The 18,870-nt window shown below is 54.3% G+C and overlaps 2 protein-coding genes across 2 annotated transcripts; both read right to left on the bottom strand.

Moving 5' to 3' along the window:
- Nucleotides 1-1,688: 1,688 nt before the first annotated feature.
- Nucleotides 1,689-9,794, bottom strand: LOC138728447 (BPI fold-containing family B member 4-like). Its single transcript, XM_069871815.1, has 17 exons — nucleotides 9,705-9,794; nucleotides 8,812-8,961; nucleotides 8,137-8,268; nucleotides 7,734-7,917; nucleotides 7,086-7,190; nucleotides 6,811-6,954; nucleotides 6,149-6,209; nucleotides 5,536-5,596; nucleotides 4,881-4,972; nucleotides 4,326-4,538; nucleotides 4,050-4,103; nucleotides 3,575-3,745; nucleotides 3,354-3,421; nucleotides 3,176-3,218; nucleotides 2,499-2,562; nucleotides 2,019-2,095; nucleotides 1,689-1,894 (listed from the first exon to the last, which is right to left on the bottom strand). Exons 2-17 carry the CDS (start codon nucleotides 8,915-8,917, stop codon nucleotides 1,871-1,873), a joined length of 1,599 nt encoding a protein of 532 aa, XP_069727916.1. The 5' UTR covers nucleotides 8,918-8,961; nucleotides 9,705-9,794; the 3' UTR covers nucleotides 1,689-1,870.
- Nucleotides 9,795-11,138: 1,344 nt separating this feature from the next.
- Nucleotides 11,139-17,405, bottom strand: LOC138728616 (BPI fold-containing family B member 3-like). The gene is made up of 15 exons (XM_069872117.1): nucleotides 17,309-17,405; nucleotides 16,392-16,995; nucleotides 15,972-16,076; nucleotides 15,740-15,862; nucleotides 15,187-15,250; nucleotides 14,742-14,802; nucleotides 14,369-14,448; nucleotides 13,576-13,758; nucleotides 13,356-13,409; nucleotides 13,097-13,267; nucleotides 12,646-12,713; nucleotides 12,278-12,320; nucleotides 11,764-11,827; nucleotides 11,563-11,639; nucleotides 11,139-11,341 (listed from the first exon to the last, which is right to left on the bottom strand). The coding sequence occupies exons 1-15, from the start codon at nucleotides 17,403-17,405 to the stop codon at nucleotides 11,267-11,269; spliced, it is 1,869 nt and encodes a 622-aa protein (XP_069728218.1). The 3' UTR covers nucleotides 11,139-11,266.
- Nucleotides 17,406-18,870: the final 1,465 nt, after the last annotated feature.

Genomic DNA, 18,870 nt, shown 5'->3' with positions numbered 1-18,870 from the left:
AATGGCAGGAGGTTTAACAAGGCCAAATGTCGGGTCCCGCACTTGGGGCACAACAACCCTGTGAAGCTACAGACTAGGAGAAGTCTGGCTGGAAAGCTGCCTGGAGGAGAAGGACCTGGGGGTGTTGGTTGACAGTGACTGAACATGAGCCAGCAGTGGCCCAGGTGGCCAAGAAGGCCAAGGGCATCTTGGCTTGGATCAGACACGGTGTGACCAGCAGGGCCAGGGAGGTTCTTCTCCCTCTGTACTCGGCACTGGTGAGACCGCTCCTCGAATCCTGTGTTCAGTTCCGGGCCTCGTTGCTCTCTCCAGCTACCTAAATGGAGGTTGTGGAGAGGAGGGCGCTGGGCTCTTCTCCCAAATGACAGGGGACAGGACGAGAGGGAATGGCCTCAAGCTCCACCAGGGGAGGTTTAGGCTGAACATTAGGAAAAAAATTTTCATGGAAAGGGTCATTGGGCCCTGGAACAGACTGCCCAGGGAGGTGGTTGAGTCACCTTCCCTGGAGGGGTTTAAGGGACGGGTGGATGAGGTGCTGAGGGACATGGTTTAGTGTTTGATGGGAATGGTTGGACTCGATGATCTGATGGGTCTTTTCCAGCCTGGTGATTCCATGATTCTATGTGGCCTGGCAGCTCACAGCTACTCGGCAGCTCACAGCTACTCAGCATCTCTGTTGCTTTGCTCTCCCCAAGTGGCGCAGAGCACAGCAGGAGAGTGCTGGCATCCTGCTGCAAATCCTGCCTGTGCAAGCTGGCTCAGGGTCCATCAACAGGACCATGTGTGCCAAGTGTGCCCAGAGGGGCTGTGGCGTGGGGGCTGCTGGGCTCTGCAGGCAGCAGCGGGTACTGGCTCACAGCTACAACAGCGCTGGTGTCCAGCCCAGGGCAGCCCTCACTGCGGGACAGAGGGATGGAAACCTGTTGTCCCGTGCTCTCCACTCTGCATCTCCAGTTGCCACAGGCCGTGCAGACCCCAGAGCATCCCCTGAGCACCACAGCTCTTGTGAGACCAGCTCAGAGCAGCCGGGGTGAAGGGAGATGCCATGGGGGCTGCGGATGCTCCTGCATCTCTGGCTGAGCAGGGGGTCCCCAGGACAGCTCGGGAAGCTCCGAGGATGCTCTATCATATTCAGCAGTGCGCGAGGGTCTGAGGACAGTGAGAGGTGAGTGGTTATCTCCCAAGTGAGTTAATTATTTAGAGAAACAGCACAAGGCTGATTTTGTTTTTTAAAAAAAGGAATAGTTATCAAAAAGTAAAGAGTGTGTGGTTTACAGTGTAGAAGCCGCACGTGAAACCAGCCTGTCAGCTGGAGGTGGCTTGTGTCTCCAGGAGAGATCTAGGCAGTTTAAAGGAAGCTTGAAAGACAACAAATAAAAGAAAATAGGGAAATGAGTGCAGCAAGGAAGGGAAAAGGAACATGAAAGATGATAGAAAACCGTGAGTCTGAGGTTCCAGGTGGTTTTCAGGAGCTGGGAGTGGGGTGGGCATGGCAGTGGGGTCAGGCCTGAGCCCTGGGGCTCCCCAAAGCCAGCTTCCCCCCCCGCAGGCTCGAGCACCCACTGCAGCTGCAGGGAGGGCTGGACTTCCCTAAACCTGAGCATGAGAACACAAAATACAACAGATGTCTTTCTGAGCATCCACAGGAGCGTCCGAAACGCATCATTTGGAGGCAAAACCCGCCCTTGTTCCTTTATTCCAAGCAATGTAGGAGGGATGCAACATTCACACAGAAAAGCTGAAGCTGCTGTTTTACTGTGTTAGGTACAAAGAGAAATGTGGTGGGGATCCTTTGGGCAGGCTGGACTCTCTTCCCTCTGGGGTTGGACGTGGAAAACCAGGGGTCCCTTCCAAGCCTGACATCCTCAGCTCACACTGACAGCATGATGAGATCCTGGCAAAGAAAAGAGGTCACCTTCCCTCTGAGCATCCTCTGTGCAAGGAGCAGGCGCTGCCTTTGCTCCAGAGTGGAGCTGAGGTGCCAGCAGGGGAGCGTCAGGGAATGCCCAAGCACTTACGTCAATGATACTGATATCCGCATTGGTGAAGTCGATGTTCAGCAGCGCGGGGAGGGGAATCCCAGGTCCCAGCACAACTGTGGGCCACAAGCCATCTCCGCTCAGTGTCGTGGGAGGGGATGTCACTGCCGAGCTTCAGCCCGGAGCTTGGTCCCCAACTTCATCCCCCCTGCATGTAAATCCCCCGCCACAAGGCTGTGTCATGGGGCTTGGTGCTTCAGCAAAACATGCTGCTGTTTGACCCTCCCCATGTGAGTAGAAGCAGGTGGCAAACTCCACGGGGGCTGTGGGGACCCTGTTTGATGTTACATGGATTCACCTCCCAGCAAACGCTGCTGCCTGAAATGAGCCCCCCTGGCAGCGCAGGCCAACCCCACCCACCCCGTTCCACAGGCGAGGAAAGTTACACCCACATCAACTCATCATGTCCTGCATGGTCTAGCACGTGTGAGTACACGGACGCGGAAAGAGCTTCCTCACCGTTCATTGTAGGCAGGAAGGCGACATCGAAAATCTGGTCAACAAGCGTCTCCAGGAGCGAGACCTGCAACACAGAGAGGGTTCACTTAGTGTCCTGCTGGCTCTGGTCCCTGGCCTTGGGCTTGTGGGGATGCTGCACCCACCCCAATCTGAACCCTTGGTGCTCCAGCTCCGCGCCCTTCTAAAGCAAACTCCTGGTTTCACAGGAACGGGACTTTGAACATTCTGTCACCCATTTTTAGTCCCAAAATTATGGCATTTCACAGGGCCCCTCCTGCTGGCATTGAAGCTGCCTGCAGGAACCACCACTGGAAACCAAACATGTACTATCTGCAGGCGTTCTGTGCCATGAGAGACCAGGATTCCCCCTGACTGTCACCCCTGTGAGGCACCGTGATGAGCCTTCTCAGTAGCATCCTGAGGGGATGCCGTGGGCATGCGCAGGATGTCCTGTGCTTCACCAGGAGCCCCAAACCTCTCCTTCTCAGTAAGGTTTCTATCTGAAAATAGTTCATGTCCATGAGAAACACCCTCTCCAGAGGTGAAAGAAAGGTGCTATTAAAAATACAGCACAAGCATTGCACTGTGACCAGCCTCGGTTTCTCCTGAGCCAAGCTATCAGCACTTTGCTCTCTGCAATGGATTTCTCGCGCTGCTGAGGCTGCTTATGTTCTTACATCAAAAACACCGATGGATGAAGACACCAAGAAGAGACGAGTCCTGCAGGAGGAAGCAGAGGTGAGTAAAATCCAACCAGCTCCTCTGATGACCCAGCCCTACGGGTGCCCTCCTCATTGTGCAGCCCAGGAAGCCCCAAGTTCATGGCCACTCCCCAGATGAAGACCAGTGTCCTACTTCTCCAGGCTGACGACGATCTTCAGTTTGTTGTCCTCGACTGAAAACTGGGCCAGCAAGGAGGCGTTCTGTGGTCAAACAGAGAGGTCAGGGCAGGGTGGCTCCTCCAGCCCTGGCCCAGCCTGCAGCCCAGCTGTGTGGGTCCCATCTACCAGCACCCACCAAGCAGGGAGGGGGAACTGCAGGAGGAATTCCTGCATGGGTTGTTCCTTCATACATACGATATTCAGACGGCAAAGAGACTTCAGGACATCATCTGGGTGAATCACCATCACCTCTGCTGTAGCCAGGAGCTGGATCACACCTTTATTTCTCTTTAAGGTCACCACCGGTGCTTCAGGGACTGCAATTTTCAGCAGCAACTCATGTGGCTCAGGATATGCCTTGAAAACCTGTCACCATCCAAACATAGAAGCATTTGCACAGTGCTGCTCTCAGGAGGCAGATCTCATCCTGAATTGCTCCAGCCCAACAAGTCAGTATCTCAGCCAGCTGAAGTGAAGTCAAGCCAGCTGTGAGCTCAGCCCCATGATGCCTTGAGCCCCACTGAGAACATCTCATCCTATCTGGGGGACCACAGAGCTCATCAGAGCTCGTTCAGCTCCAAGGAACATCTGGGATGGTGTCTCTGAGGAGGAACTGGACACTGCTTCCTTGCGTGGGTGACCTGCAGCAACAGGGGGGAGCAAGGCTCACCGCAGGAACCAGGGCTCCGAGGGTTGAGGTTGTCAGCGGTGGGAGCTCAGGAAACTGGAACAGAGAGGAGAGAAATGCTGCACGGGTGTGTGGTGGCTTTCAGCAGATAATTGTGTTCGCCAGCCACACGCCTGGCGCTGTCACCATGTGTCTCTCACTGGCATTTTTCACTTGAGACAGCAGAGCCCCTGCTGGAGGGGACAGAGGAGCTGAGGGGCTGCATGGTGGTAGCCCCAAGTCCTTCCACACGCATCCAGGGCAGCGTTCCCCACTCACCATGCCGGTGGAGATGGCCAGGTCCAGGGCCCCCTCCTGCTGCAGGAGAGACAGCACCAAGCCCACGAAGTTCACAGAGAGGCCCAGCTGGGAGGAGCTGGTGTCGGGCATCGGAGGCAGGGACGGCATGGGCACTCGCGGTGGGGAGGGGACGGTGGGCGGCTTTCCCAGCGGATAGTCCACCAGGCCTCCTGCCAGCGGCCTGATGATGGTCTGGAGGCACAGGGGAAGGAAGCACAGGCCAAGGTGTTTGCAATATTTGCTGTTACGGTTAAATTCATGTTCGTTCAGTGTGAAATTATTGCACGCACAGCCATGCCAAGTCAGGTCCCGTGACATTTCCTCTCCAGAAGTTCGTGAAATTCATACCCCGCTGAACTCTCCCATGACGGCGGCGGCAGGAGTGGGTCATCAAGCCGGGACCCCCCTCCCAGCTTCTCACAGCCATCCCAGAGCTCACCACCCAGAGGCACGTGGTCCAGGGAGACTTCTCTGAACCCAAGTGGAAGACCTCAACCCTTGCACGTAAATGGGAGGAGAAGATGCAGGACTTACGTTCAAGTCCACCTCAAGGAACTGGCCGGTTACCAGGGGAAGGCTGGATACGGTGTATCGGATACTGCCCAGCAAACCCAGGGGCACCAGTGCTGGGGGGAGAGGGAGGGAGTCAGCAGTTCCTTGCAGCAGTTTTTTTTCTTCCAGAAAAGCCCTGGCTTGTAGGTGGGCTCAGAGCAGCCACTTGGCCACAGCTCGGTGCTGAGCACTAATAGAATCATAGAATCATAGAATAACCAGGCTGGAAGAGACCCACCGGATCATCGAGTCCAACCATTCCTATCAAAAGAGATGCCATTTCCCTAAGGAGCAGTACGTGCCACTGCTGCAAACAGAGGGGACAGCTCACAGCCCCCCAATCCATGCCACCTTCATGCACCCAGGGGTCCTTCTGTTCACAGGTAGAAACAGGGAGAGGGGAGACATGGGGCAGGGGGCACATCCTGCAGCTTGCTGGGGCTTTGCTCCCTGGCTGCTGCGCTGGGGGGATGGGGTCTAGGCAGAGAGCTGCCAGGGGTGCCAGCTCATGGCACGGGGGAGACCTGGGTGAAGCAGGAGGTTTGCTTTTTCCACCTGGGGTGCAGCAGTGGAGGAGGAAATGTCACAGTGACAAGGGTGAAGGTGAGGAAAGGCATGGCTGCCACCAGGTACTTACAGTTGACAAGACCCAGCTGGTCGTTGACAAGTCCCAGGGTGACATCAAGCACCGGGCAGAGCTGCAAGAATCAGGGAGGGACAGTAAGTTCCCTGCCTTTGAAGCCCAACAAGGACACGGAGCCCAGCTCGGCTCTGCCTTGCTATCCCCACTGGGGATGGGAGCACGAGGCACACGGGGTGGCAGCCCCGCTGGTGACTGAGGCTGCACCAGCTCTGGGCACCTTGGCCTTCACTGGATAAATGGGTTTAGGGGACAGTCTCAAAGCCTGGGTAGGACAGCTGGAGAGACCCTGGACCTTTCAGGAGGAAGGAGAGAGTCAAGCAGCCCACAACATGGTCCAGGGCATCAATGGAGGCTCCCAAGCACTTGGGAAGAGCTGTGCCAGGCTCTCTGACCTTGCATTGGGAAGGAAGGAGCAGCTTTTCCAAGCAGATGGAGATGTGGCACAAGTCTCCCACTAGCCCCAAAGCACTGGGCTAGGGGGTGGACGCAGCAGCCCGGGGACAGTGGCCACGCTCCCGCTCTGGGACAAGAGCAGCATCGCAGGAGCTGCACTGCGGCTTTTCAGACTCATTGATCTTTTCCAGGGTGGAGTTTTTTTCTGACTTACCAGATTAGGAAGAAGTCTGTTCAGGACGCTTGCCAGTAAATTATCCACAATTGGGAGCAGGCTGTGGAAAAACAAAAGAGCACCATGAAAAATACCTGCTGCAGATTAAATGGGTGTTGTTAAACAGTTCCCGTGAACAGCCCCGAGCTCAGATTTCTCCCTAGCAAGGCAATTGAAGCAGCAAAGGGCATCGTGCATGCTGGGATGTTGTGTGTGATATGTGGTTTGTATCCCAAAATAGCCAGTGGGAAATTTACCGCTGTATTTTAACTGCCAGCCACGGTCTCCTTAGCTGAGCAGGAACAGCCTCAGCCCGGGTGGGTTCTACGATTTACACACCAACTGCTTCTGTCTCAGAAGACCCCGTGTGAGGTCAGTTCAAACAACCCACAGCTGCGGCACAGGGGCAGGAAGGTCCCTCTGAGGGTCCTCGTACTCATCTGTGCAGCCCTCAGGGACAACATCTCCAGCTCTTTGCTCACCCTGGGACGTGGACGGTGAGCGACTGTCACCTGCAGGGACAGCGGCCGCCGGTGTCGCAGTCGCCCACGGGACTGAGACGCACAATGGGGCAATGCCCTCACACGTTCCCATTCTGGGGAGAGCAAAGCCCAGCGATGAGGAGGCTCCTGCTGGCTGAGGAGGACGTCTCCATCACTCACCCTCTGAGGAGTCTGACTTTAATGCCACCAAGGAGGGTATCGCATCTTTCCGCCACCAGTTTGGGGCAGCCCGTGTCGTCCATGGTTAGCCTGACCCTTGAGGTGATGTTCACTTCCACTGCGATGTCGAGCAAACCCAGGAGGCTGTGCGAGGGGAAGGGAATGACCTGCAGAGGAGCAGCCTCTTCCCAGCAAAGAGGAGCAGTGTCCTCCCCTAGAGACACCCCTCATGGTGGTGCTTCCGCTGGGCCACCAGCAGCACCAGCCCAACCTACCACTTGGCATTGAGGGCCACGCGGGTGTAGAGGTTGAGGTGGACACCAACGCCAGGCAGGAGCTGCAGGGACACCCTGGGGAGCGTCAGCTCCACGATCCTCAGCCTGCAGGGAAAGTAAGGGAGACACCACGAATGATGCTCTGAAGCCCGCACCCACCACCCAGGCTCTGTCACTGGCGCAAAGCCACTGCTCGAGGGGTGGGCACAGACCAGAAATGGGCAAGGACACCAAATTTTCTTGGTTATTTTCCTTAGTTATTCCCCAGTTTTATCAGCAGCTCTGTTCTAGTTGCATTGTTATTGCTTGTGCTGCTGCTTCTGAGCCTCAAATCAGAGTTCAAACAGGGCAGTTGCTTACAAGTAAGTGTTGGCAGCAGTGGCACCGCCTGCCCAGGGACAACGTGCGGTTTGGTGCACCCTCTACGGGCAAGAGCCTTTCAACTCCTGTTTGCTTTAACTTCCCTTGTGCATCTCAAGAGGCTCTTTTGCAGCCAACAATGCAAACCTGGTAGGACTTCCAGGCAGCGTTATCTCAAGGCATCAGCTCCAAACCAGACCTGAGCACCTACCAAAGTATCACCATTGCTCCCCCAAACCAGATGTGAGGTTGCCCCCCTGCAAGGAGTGTGGATGGTGTTGTCCTTACCCGGTGAGGCCCTGGATGGTGCTGACCAAGCTGCCTTCCCCAAGGACGCCGAGCAGGCCACTGCCTCCCAGCAGCTCTCCGTTGCCCAGAAGCCCTCCTCTGCCAAGAAGGCCACCGGGGCCACCGAGGATCCCTGCCGTGCCAAGACCTCCATCGCCGAGCAGACCTCCTTGTCCCAGTGCTCCTCCAGCAACACCCATGGGGATGTCACCCCTGGGGACATCACCACCTGCCACTGGCCAGCCTCTGGGAGGGTTTCTGGGGTCCTCCCCATTACCCCATATGCCATCCCCTCCACCCAGCAAGCCATCATCACCATCTGCCCCTCCACCAAGCAGACCACCAGTCAGCCCACCTCTACCTCCCAGCAAACCACCAGTAAGGCCACCAAGCAGGCCACCACCACCAAGGAGACCTCCTCCAAGGCCACCCAGCAGTTCTCCACTTCCATCTGTGCTGGGAAATCCGCTTCTGAGCGGCACTTCTCCGAGGGCACCTTGGAGGATGTTGCTTTGCACGAGGGAGCCTGTAAGAGCTGGAAACATCGGCCACCGTCAGCCTGCGAGGCAAAACTGCCTCCTGGCCACCACAGCAGCCATCGAGCAGGGACCAGCAGGCAGCTGCCAGCCCCCTGCCCACTCCAGTACTCCTCACGCATGGGTTGTTGAGGGGTTTGTGCTCTCCAGTACCACCACAACCTATTCCCATCCCTACAAACCACTGTCAGTTTTTCCCATATATGATGGAACAGAAAAAGGACTTTAGGATCCAGGACAGGAGGCACCACGTCAAGATCTGGGTGAAGAAGCTCAGGGGAACTTGTCTGCAACTGCACCAGCAAATGGTGTGGCACCTTTGTAGGGTTTAGGCAATGATAAGCCCTAAATGGGAGATAGTAGAGGTGCCCTGTGTCTCCCTCCTGGGAGGAGCAATCCCCAATACAAGCTCTTCTCCTTCCATGTGCAATTCCCCTCCCTTTCCCAGCTTATTGGGCTGTGCTGGCACCACCTCATCAACCCCAAGGACAACCACCGATTCCTGTTTCCTGGGACCCCACTAAGGGGAAGCAGCAACTCACCATCACTTAAAACCCCCTTATTGAGCCTGAGGATGGCGTCTTTGGGCTGGCTTAGTGATGGGCTCAGCAGGGCGTACAGGAGAGCAATGCCCAGCGCTGGTGGCATGATGTCTTCTGCTCGGCTGGGAGAGCTGAGGCTGCTATCAGGACCTGGGGAAGGACAACAGGAGAAGAGTGGAGACAGGACAGGTGATGCCCTGGAGGCAAAGGGAGGTTGGATATTTTGAGCTGGGTGAACATTTTTCAGTTGAGTAGAAAACCTGAGCTTTAGGAGGCATGAAACTATTCCCGAGTCAAAGCAAACGGCTCTGGGGACACAGAGCAGGGGTGAGGAACGAGGTTTGCAAGCCCAGCCCCAGCACCTGTTTGCTCAGCCCTGGTTATGGCTCAGGCTCCACTCTCCTCACCAGCCCTGGTCACCGTGACACGATTTCAAACTCACAGCATGAATTCGCTGCTCATAACCTGTAGACTCCACTGAGCATCCCTCGCTAATAACCCATAACAAGTATGCAAATTAATGCCACGATTACACAGGCAGCTCACATTTGGAACAAAGCCTCCCTTTTTTAATGGTATATTTTGACCTTATAACAATAGAAATGTTAACAACAACCTTAAGAGGCCATTGCAACACAAAAACCCCTCACTTTTTTTGTTAGATGAGTGCGTTTTCCTTCAGGGAGAGGTTTTCATTTTGCCGTAGTGACATTCTGTTGTGGTTTTTTCAGGATAGTCGCTAAATATAAACTAGAATTACTCACATTTCTGCCATTATTTGTATTTTCCCCATGTGTTCTTGCTCACATTATATCACAAGGCCCGGGGGTGAAATGGTGGCTCTGTCCTCCCAAGCTTACAACATGCAGTTTCACTGTTTTGACTGTGTTTACCTGGTCTTATCCCGAATTTCAAAGCCTGGTTTGGGGCTCCAGTGCTCTCGGTCACGGGGAGACCTTGCAGCTGTCCAGAGGAACCTCCGCTTCCACAGGCAGGATCAGCGGCTCCTTATATAGCAAAGCTGGTGCGGAAAAAAAGTAGAAAGACGCCTAAATTTAAAAAGCTGGGCTAGTGGATTGAGTCCATAACACAGCATTTGTGGTCTTAATGTGTTCCAAGATAAATAAAGATTTATAAACCAGGGAAGGGTGTTGAGCAACCGGTTATTTGATGCGTGTTATCAGGCAGCCCTTTTACCCAAGAACCCAGAGCCAGAGCAAAGGAGAAGGAGACCAAGACTCCGACTGCAGCATGTGAAGCTGCTCCTGGCCCTGAAAGAGCCGAGCTGGAAAACCAGCTGATTCCAGAGAAGCCCTTGCTCACAGTCACATCCAGGCCATCACACGCAGACCGCCCTGTCAGGGTGATTTCCCAACTTTCCAGCCAGTGCGTGTGGAGGCTCCAGAAAAACACCATGAGATTATTTTTATCTCCTTTACTGCTCAACCTGAGCAGCAGCTCCTGAGAATCATCCCACCCATCCCCACGGCTGCCAGCTCCTTCCCAGCAGACAGGATTTCCAGAGCCTCCAAAAAGCCCCTGCGTGGTGGGACACCAGTTCCAGGTCAGCTCCAGACCATAAGGGCGCTTTTGTCCTGATGTTCTCAACACTTAATACCTTTGTGAGATAAAAGAAGTTTCTAACAACCTGGTGTGTCTTACACAACACGGGCATAATGGACAAAGCCATATGGAGGTGTAACCTCAGTTTATCCATGCCTGGCTCCGTGCAGCACCTTGCACAACACTCCCCACAGGGCTCAGCATGGGACATGCTGCACACGGGCCCTGGGCAAGGAGCTGCTCCCTGGCAGCGGCTGCAACAAGGACTCCAAATAGGTGGGAAGCATCAGTGACCACTTTCCAAAGCCTGTGCTGTTGTTGTACTGCGAGCATCTCCTCTGGCCATTGGCATGAGCGGCTGCCAGCCCGGTGCAGCTGAGTACCCGTGTGCACCAAATCCCAGTGCCCCGGCGAGCTGCTGTTCCACACCTGGAGCCACGGGCTGAGCTTCAAAAAGCTTTCTGTAAGGTACCAGCTCATTCGCTTTGGGCACAGCCTCCTCGCTGAGCTGTAATGCCTGCCCGTGGGCCACGTGGCAGAGGGGCACAGGGCACACAATGGGATGCTGGCACTAGACACCCATGCCAAACAAATACTGAGAGAGAGAAGTACTGAAGCAGTGAAAGATTTTATTGAAAGAGTAATATGAGAGCAACCTTTGTGACTAAGAGCGAGTTCTGCTTCTGACTGCAGGTGTCAGAAGTGGCCACAGAACCCCCTCAACATCCCTCAGCCAAGCAGCTTTCCCTGCCCCGCTGCCAGGCTGTGCCAGGACCAGAGATGTCCCCTGTCCCCTTGGTCACAGCGATGACACAGGGCAATGCTCAGGGGAAAGGGGAGATGGAGACAGACGAGGCGAGGGGGCTCTGGGGCTGACAGCGCCGTGCCTGCCTCACTCAGGGAGCAGGGACAAGGGTCCTCCCGAGCAGAACCTTTTTAGATCTGTCTGGTCGGAAGAGTCATTTGCCTGGGAGAAGCAACACAAAAAAACCTGTTCTGTTTCCTCACACAGACTTTACCAGCCTTTCCCTGTACCCCAGGAGAGGTTTCCCTGGGAGCCCACGCAGGCAGAGGGACCGGCTGGAAACCCGTGGGAAATGGGGCTTTGGGCTCCACAGGTCCCTGCCCTGGGGTGGGTGCATCCCCCACTCCCTAGGAAGGCAGGGATGTGGTAAATGGGATCCTTACGTCCGTGACGTCCACCTCGGCGTTCCTGAGGCTGGTGTTGAGAACGTTGGGCAGAGGGATGGACACGGCCAAGACATCTGCAAAAGTGAGTGAGAGCATCTTGTCATGGGGGGAGGAACCTCAAACTCAGGTGGCAGCAGGGGAAGGTGGAGAGTCCCAAACCCGGCTGGTTTTGAGAGAAGAGGCCCATCCTGGTCGTACCGTTAATGGCAGGGATGTAGCCAGTCTCAAGGACTTGCTTGAGCCATCCTGTGAGCGAGGAGGCCTGCAGAGAAGAAGATGTGTGTCAGCATCCAGAGAGGAGTGCAGCAGTTATTGGGATGAAGGCAGCAATGTCAGGTTTATTGATTAAGTTCTGTCACTGCGGGATGCTCAGAGCTATGAAACACAAATGCTGGGAAGCTTCCTCCAGGGAAATTCTACCAGGACTGCGGGCAGGGGCTACCCAGGGACATGCTCGATGGGTGATTTCTTCTTGAGTATTCCTCCCCCTTCCCCGCCTCCCCCATGCACTGCCAGGTCACTGCTCTAGGGCACAGGGGGTTGACAGGGCAGACAACAATTGGCCTCCGCCAAGAGAAGAAGAAAGGTGAAGAGTGAAGGACTGGCATTTTGGTTCTCCCTCCCTACGCAGAGTCTCTGGCTGTCACATCAGCGAGCCTCTGGCCACCACATCACTCACTGCAGAGCCTCCATCCAAAGCAGCCACACTTACACTGGGTGGGTCGAGTCTCAGGGGTGCCCGCGTCAGGTTGATGCTATGAAAGACAAAAACAAGGTGGCGTTGGGGTGCAGCCCCCCTCAGGCTGCTCAGACCCTTTCTAGGTCTGAAATTTGTCTCCCACACACAAAGATACAAGGGTTTCCAAAACAGGGTGACTTCTTTACAAGTCTCTCATCCCTTCAGACATGCGCGTGGTCTGAGGTTGGGGCTGGGAGGAGGCAGGAAAGCTCCAGCACCCCCTTACACCTCTTCCACATTGCACTACCTGCTCACTGCCCCCAGCCCCAGCTGCCAGGGTCACCGGAGCATCCCCAGGCAAAGCCTTCCCTGCCAGAAGTGACCTCAAAGCTCGGCTCTACCTGTCAAGGGCCAAGGAGGTTTGCAGTTTGCCACTGGAGACTGACGGGACAATGTTCAAACCGATATCCTGAAATTGGAACAATGGAAGCAAATGAGGTCATTTCCCCGCACAGCTCCCAAGACTGAGAAGAAAGCCCATAGTGTTTGTAAATCACCCGTTTGGAGAAAAGCACCTGTCTGTGCCTAGAAATTGCTTTTTTTGATGGATGGCTTCACGTCTCTCTGTCCCCAGGGTTCACCCTTCCTGTCTTTGCTTTTTGTTATTCCTTAAATGTTTCACTTGCGCTCGGCTGAGAGTGTTTTTGAAAGGCTGGGCACCGTGTTTTGAAGATGTGGTGAGTTCAAATGTACATATTTGTACTAAGGGCAGGCAAGCCGAGGGGGTGCCAGAGCACAGATAGCCTCACCCCTGGCCCTGTTTGGGGGTCTCATCCCCCAGAGCTCACTCACCGCGTCGAGGGAGAAGAGAGGCCTCTGCGAGGACTGCAGGGATGGACTGAGGACGTCAATGGTGGCTTTGAGGGTGGCGGTGGCTCTTCCTCCCCTCACAGCCACCAGCGGCTCGTTGGCCACTCGCACACGCAGCTCCAGTGGCAGAGTGCGGGGAAGGACGCTGGCGAGCTGTGTGGGGCAGGGGAGGTCAGGGCAAGGGGTCTGCACATGGTGGGGTGGGTGGTGGGGTTGGAAATCAATGAAGGAGGTGCCTTACCTGGGGGATGAAGGGGAGAAGGGCGGCCGTGGACAGAGAGTTGCTGTTGGGCGCCTGCGGGAACAAACACCAGAGGCGTTAGCAGCCAGGAGGGTTTTTGCAGAGCCCATGCTGGGCTGGACCTCACAAATAAATACAACATGCAGCGGCCAGTACCCTTGGGTCACCCAAAAGCAACCAGGATCCCAACTCAGCCCTGGAGAGGGGCATCGTGACCCACCATGGTACTGGTGATGCTGAGGTTGAAGGCTCCCTGTCCCTGGATCGGCTCCAGCAGGGCGCTGAGGGTGCGTGGGGAGAGGCTGAGCCGCGGCGGGCGGCCGGTGGCCAGCAGCAGCGTGGCTGGGAGCGGTGATACCTGCGTGGAGGCCCCCATGCTGCCCTGCACGTCCGTGCCGAGGAGCTGGAGAGGACAGAGAGGAGAGGGACATCGGCTCAGGGCGGCTGTGGTCACACCTGGCACCCTGGCTGCCCATGGACCTTGTGGGGAGGCTCACACGGAGTTAATAGACACTTTAATAAATAATCACCCTGTTCCAGCACAGATAACTCTGCATCTGCTCCAACTTTTCTTTCAAAACACTGTCATTTCCCAGTTGGAAAGACACATTGCTGACAGTTTTGGCCAGATGATGATCCCTGTCACACACCAAACCTGCACAAACCACTTACAAACAGACCCTGCCTGTGACCAGTGATCACTGCTTCTGGATGAAATCAAGCTTTTCTTATTAACAGCTATGACAGTGCTATAATTACACTCAATTAAGCAGTGCCAAGCCAACCTGGCTTGTGCTACCCTCAAAGATTAGCAAGTAAAGAAATAAGGCAGAGACCCAGTGGTGGCATTAGCTCTGATGTGGCCAGACCATGCTCGTCAGTACCTTCCAACAAATGTTTTCCTGAAGCAGCTGGAATATGAGGAGCCCTTGACAAACAGCCAGCACGATCAGATCGACTGTCCAAGCTCACCAAGTCAAAAGCTTCGGGCCAGGGGAAGCCGTGACACTTACGTTTAGATCCAGCTGGATAGAGTCATCACCGATGATGGAAAAGGAAGGCAGATCTCCCAGAGCCCCAAGCGGGGGCGCGGCTGCGGGACACAGGGAGGAAAGCTTTTAAGCTGCAAGAGGGGTGCTCCCAAATCCCCTTGTCCCAACAGATATTGGAACCAACAGCTGCTCTGCTTACAGTGCTCCCAGCTGGACAAGCAGCTAGAAAGCACTGTTTTGCAGCAAAATGCTGTTTCTAAAAGCAACTGAATGGTGTTGAGAGTTGTGTTTTTAGAAAGCTGTTGAAATATTTGTGTTGCCCCAATGTAAAACAGCCAACTCTAAGTGCAGGGGCTGCCATGGGAGAAGAGGAAAGGCAGGGACCAGCACTTACAGGCTGAGGAGCCGAGCAGCGTGCTCACTGCGTTGATCCTCGTGTTGACAATTTTGCAGCCCTGAAGAGGCAAAGGAGAGTCAGAGCCCCGGGACAGCAGAGTGTGGCCATCGCACTAGCACGGCTGGTAAAACCCAGCTCTGCGAGGTCGCACAGCACAGGCAGGAGCTGCTGCCAGGCAGGCTTCGGATGCTCCATTAGTGCAGCACTCAGCAGCAGGCAGCGAGTGGCCACTCTAAGTCAGAGTGGGTTTCTCCTGAGAGGCAAAGCTTTCTCACCATGGTCACCAAACTAGCAAGGTGCCACTGCCTGTTGGCACAGGGGATGGTCTGGCCACCCCGGCTGAGCCCGCAGCTGTGCAAACAGCGGTGCCCGCAGGGCAGCCTGGGCTGCTCCTGCCTTGCCTGCATTGATGGATCGTATCAAGATTGCTTTGCAGACTTACCACCTCATGCAGGGTGTCGCTAAGTAGCTGTTTTAAAGGCTGATCCAGAAGTGGCACTTCAGGTCTGGAAATAAAGATTGACATAGATTAGTAGTTGGGAATCATAGAATCATAGAATCACCAGGTTGGAAGAGACCCACCGGATCATGGAGTCCAACCATTCCCATCAAATACTAAACCATGCCCCTCAGCACCTTCGCGTAAGAGACAAAGAATCACTTGCATTGTCCAGGGACACACTTCAGCACCAAAATATTACCCAAACCCAGCCCTCTAGATCCAGCCTGGGGCTGGATTCCCAGCACAGTCCACAGAAACTCTTTCTTAAGACCACATTTTAGAGGGAAGCTCAGCAGTTCACCTCCAAGACCGGCAGCTGGGTAGTTCAGCCTCCAAGGCACCAGGCACAAAAGCACAGCCTTCGATGGCCAACAGCGCCGGTGTCCCCACTGCCACAGGGGCCACGTGCCACCCACAACCACCCTGCTCGTACAGACACTGAACTCATGCGGATGCTGTCTCATGGGGATGCTCACCTCACAGGGACACCTACCTCACATGGATGGTCATGTCAACAGTCTTGCAGTCCATATCGCTCTGAGGAGCCGCCCACCTGTCCTGGACCAGCATGGCCACATCTGCTTCCAGCTGCGCGCAGAGCAAATCTCCTGGCGCGCTGCACAGGGGAAGCACAGCACACAGCTCAGGGAATTTGTTGGCCACCTGCTTTCCAAGGAGATGGTGACCCCTCACCCTGAGCCATGCCCCTGCTGTACACACCGTACCTGGTGGTCTCTACCAGCAGCTGGGTGTTGAAGTCGATCTGGTGCCCAAAGCCTGGCAGGGAGCGCAGACTTATTTTGGGGAGGGTGTTGTTCAGAATCTTCGGCCTGGATAGTTGACACAAGGAGAAGGCAGCTCGTTAGTATCGTGCTTGTAAAGCGGATGCCCGGTGCCCTCAGCCCCCTGTGCCAGGCTGGTCGCAGAGCCCCAGGTCAGCAGGGATCCCTACCACCCTGGAGCAGTTCACAGCATGTACAAGGCACCCTGGCATGACAGGCACATAAACTCCTAGCAGCTGAACCCTTGTTTTTGAACCTGACCCAGGAGGGAACAGTAGGCTCCGGTCCAGTGCTGCCTTTCCCCAGCTTGGCCCAGACACACAGAGAGCTGCTCAGGGCCATCTGTCTCCCACGCTTACTCACCCTGTGAGATCTCCAGCAGATCTTCCACCAAGCAGACCACCAACGAGACCGTTTCTGCCAAGAAGACCATTTTTGCCAAGAAGGATGTCAAGGATAACATCAAGGAGAGTATTAACAACACCTTCTTTGCCAAGGAGAGCATCAAGAAGACCTTCTTTGCCAAGGAGACCACCAAGGACACCATCTATGTCGAGGAGACCACTAACGACACCATCTTCACCAAGGAGACCACCAAGGACACCGTCTTCACCAAGGAGACCACCAATACCACCATCTCCGCCAAGGAGACCACCAAGGACACCGTCTTCACCAAGGAGACCACCAATACCACCATCTCCGCCAAGGAGACCACCAAGGACACCGTCTTCACCAAGGAGACCACCAACAGCACCATTTTCACCAAGGAGACTTCCAAGAGCACCACCTCCACCTAGGAGACTGCCAACAGCACCATGTTTGCCAAGGAGACCACCAACAGGACCATGTTTGCCAAGGAGACCACCAACAGGACCATGTTTGCCAAGGAGACCACCAAGAAGATTGCCACTGAGGAGACCACCTGGAGGTTTCTGGTGGTCACGTTTGGCTTGTGACTCTGTAATATCTGAAAAAAAAAGTATGAGAGGTGTCCGTGAGCTATGTGGACTCGGCACACAAGTGTGCAGTGTCAGCCCAGCTGTTCCTCCCCCTCCACCGTCCCTCTGTTTCCCTCTTTACACAACAAAGACTGCGGTATTAGCCACTGTAAAAGATCTGAAGTGCCATCTCCAAAGTGCTTTGTAAATGCAAACTATCAGCACTGCCACCACTGCTGAACAGATCTGGACCAGCTTCTGATTTTCTGAGCATGGTTGAGAGGTAGAAAGAGCAGAACTGGTGTGAAAAATGTATGAATCCTGTCTCTTCCATACACTTACCACCTACTCCTCCTTTGGCAAGCGAGGGAATTATTCGAAATCCTTGTGAAAGGGCCAGCAGGCTGCACAGGAGGAAAACATCCCTGATCACCGGCATCTTCGGTCCTGATAACTGTGGAAAGTCATTGACATCAGTGCAGCACTGGGACAGTGAGCACAAGCCAATGGAGGGAAGAAAGAAGAGGATAGAGGAAGGAAAAGGTGGAATGCCTGTCAGGAAAGACAAAATCAGAAGTTGATGGCACCTCTCCCACCTCCTCACCACACCGGCAGGCACAGTAAAACTCCCGAGGGCACTTCCCTACAGGAAGAACCAGAACTTCACAGAAACATAGAATCAAAAAATGGTTTGGGTTGGAAGGGACCTCAAAGCCCATCCCATTCCACCCCCTGCCACGGGCAGAGACACCTTGCGCTGGATGTGGTTGCTTCGGGCCCCATCCAACCTTGTCTTGAACACCTCCAGGGATGGAGCTTCAACAACCACCACAGCAACCAAGTGAAAAGCAAGTGGTTGTTCAGTTCTCCTGCTATACTCCCCCTCAGAACTGGTGAGCAATGTTGGTGATCGATCTGAACAATCTGCGGTGCATCTGTTCAGGGTGGGAGCTCCTCCAAGAAAACAGATCCAGTTCCCACATGATGGGAAACCAGGCTGTTCCTGACACAATCATCTCTGGTCACAGAAAGAAAAGCAACGGCATCTACACAGGGTAAATGAACCAACATGTCCAGCAAGGAGAGCATCTCTGTGTTTGAATGCCTCAATCTCTGTGCAAATACCAAACACCTGCATCAAAGCACCTTCTCTAGAGTTGTACGAAGGAGAAAATTACTTTTAAAGATTCAATGTCATTGCAGTATTGCTGAGGGACCTAAAGTCTGAAGCAGCTTTTCTTTTTAAAGAACCACAATGAACTCCATTGCCCCCAATCTATTTAAATGTAAATAGCACATCAAACCGGGATCGAAACAAGCGTGAGGGCTCTAATTCACCTCAGGTAAAAATCTATCTCAGATAGCAGAGTTACGCCAAAAATAATTTAAGTGATAATTGTTTATGAAAACCATGAAATCCTCTTTCTTCCTCAAGGACTGCAAGTACAATGAACACTCGTGTCTGTGCTTGAGAAACTCGGAGTGAAAGCGGCCGCACATTTTGTTTGTCAGAGTGTAATTCAGGCAGGCAAGAATAACAATCGTTGTTAACAAGCCAATACTCCTAAACGAACATAAAGAATTGCCCTTTAGGAAGCGTTCAGGTGTGCAGAAACAAAGCTGAGGGCAAGCTTTCTGAGGAATAAGTTTGCTCTTACCTGACCGAGCTCTTGAGCACGAGGAACTCTCGAGCCGATGTCCCTCTCTCTGAAGATGAGCTGCCTCGAGTGTCCTTATATATAGAGCTTCGCAGCAGGGAAGAGGCATGCAATATCATCAGGGACATCCAGAATAATTGGTGGGGAGCAAAACAAACAATGTATGGTTTCTGGTGACTTCCACTGCAAATATTTCCCTGGAGATGCTGGGAGTTAGGTAAATCGTTGAGCAACGACCCATGGGCG

The sequence above is a fragment of the Phaenicophaeus curvirostris genome, chromosome 18 (genome assembly GCF_032191515.1).
Source record: "Phaenicophaeus curvirostris isolate KB17595 chromosome 18, BPBGC_Pcur_1.0, whole genome shotgun sequence".
NCBI classification, from domain to species: Eukaryota; Metazoa; Chordata; class Aves; order Cuculiformes; family Cuculidae; genus Phaenicophaeus; species Phaenicophaeus curvirostris.
The sequence above is the reverse complement of the archived record's forward strand: the minus strand, read 5'-3'. Positions and strand labels throughout refer to the sequence as shown.

Coding starts and splice junctions, on each gene's coding strand:
- LOC138728616 (XM_069872117.1), bottom strand. CDS start 17,405: ATGCCGGTGATCAGGGATGTTTTCCTCCTGTGCAGCCTGCTGGCCCTT. Junction 14,803..15,186: donor GCGACACCCTGCATGAGGTG/GTAAGTCTGCAA, acceptor TTGCCTCTTCAG/GGCTGCAAAATTGTCAACAC. Junction 13,759..14,368: donor CTATCCAGCTGGATCTAAAC/GTAAGTGTCACG, acceptor TGTCCTCTCCAG/CTCCTCGGCACGGACGTGCA.
- LOC138728447 (XM_069871815.1), bottom strand. CDS start 8,917: ATGCCACCAGCGCTGGGCATTGCTCTCCTGTACGCCCTGCTGAGCCCA. Junction 5,597..6,148: donor ACAGACTTCTTCCTAATCTG/GTAAGTCAGAAA, acceptor TGATTCTTGCAG/CTCTGCCCGGTGCTTGATGT. Junction 4,973..5,535: donor CCAGCTGGGTCTTGTCAACT/GTAAGTACCTGG, acceptor CTCTCCCCCCAG/CACTGGTGCCCCTGGGTTTG.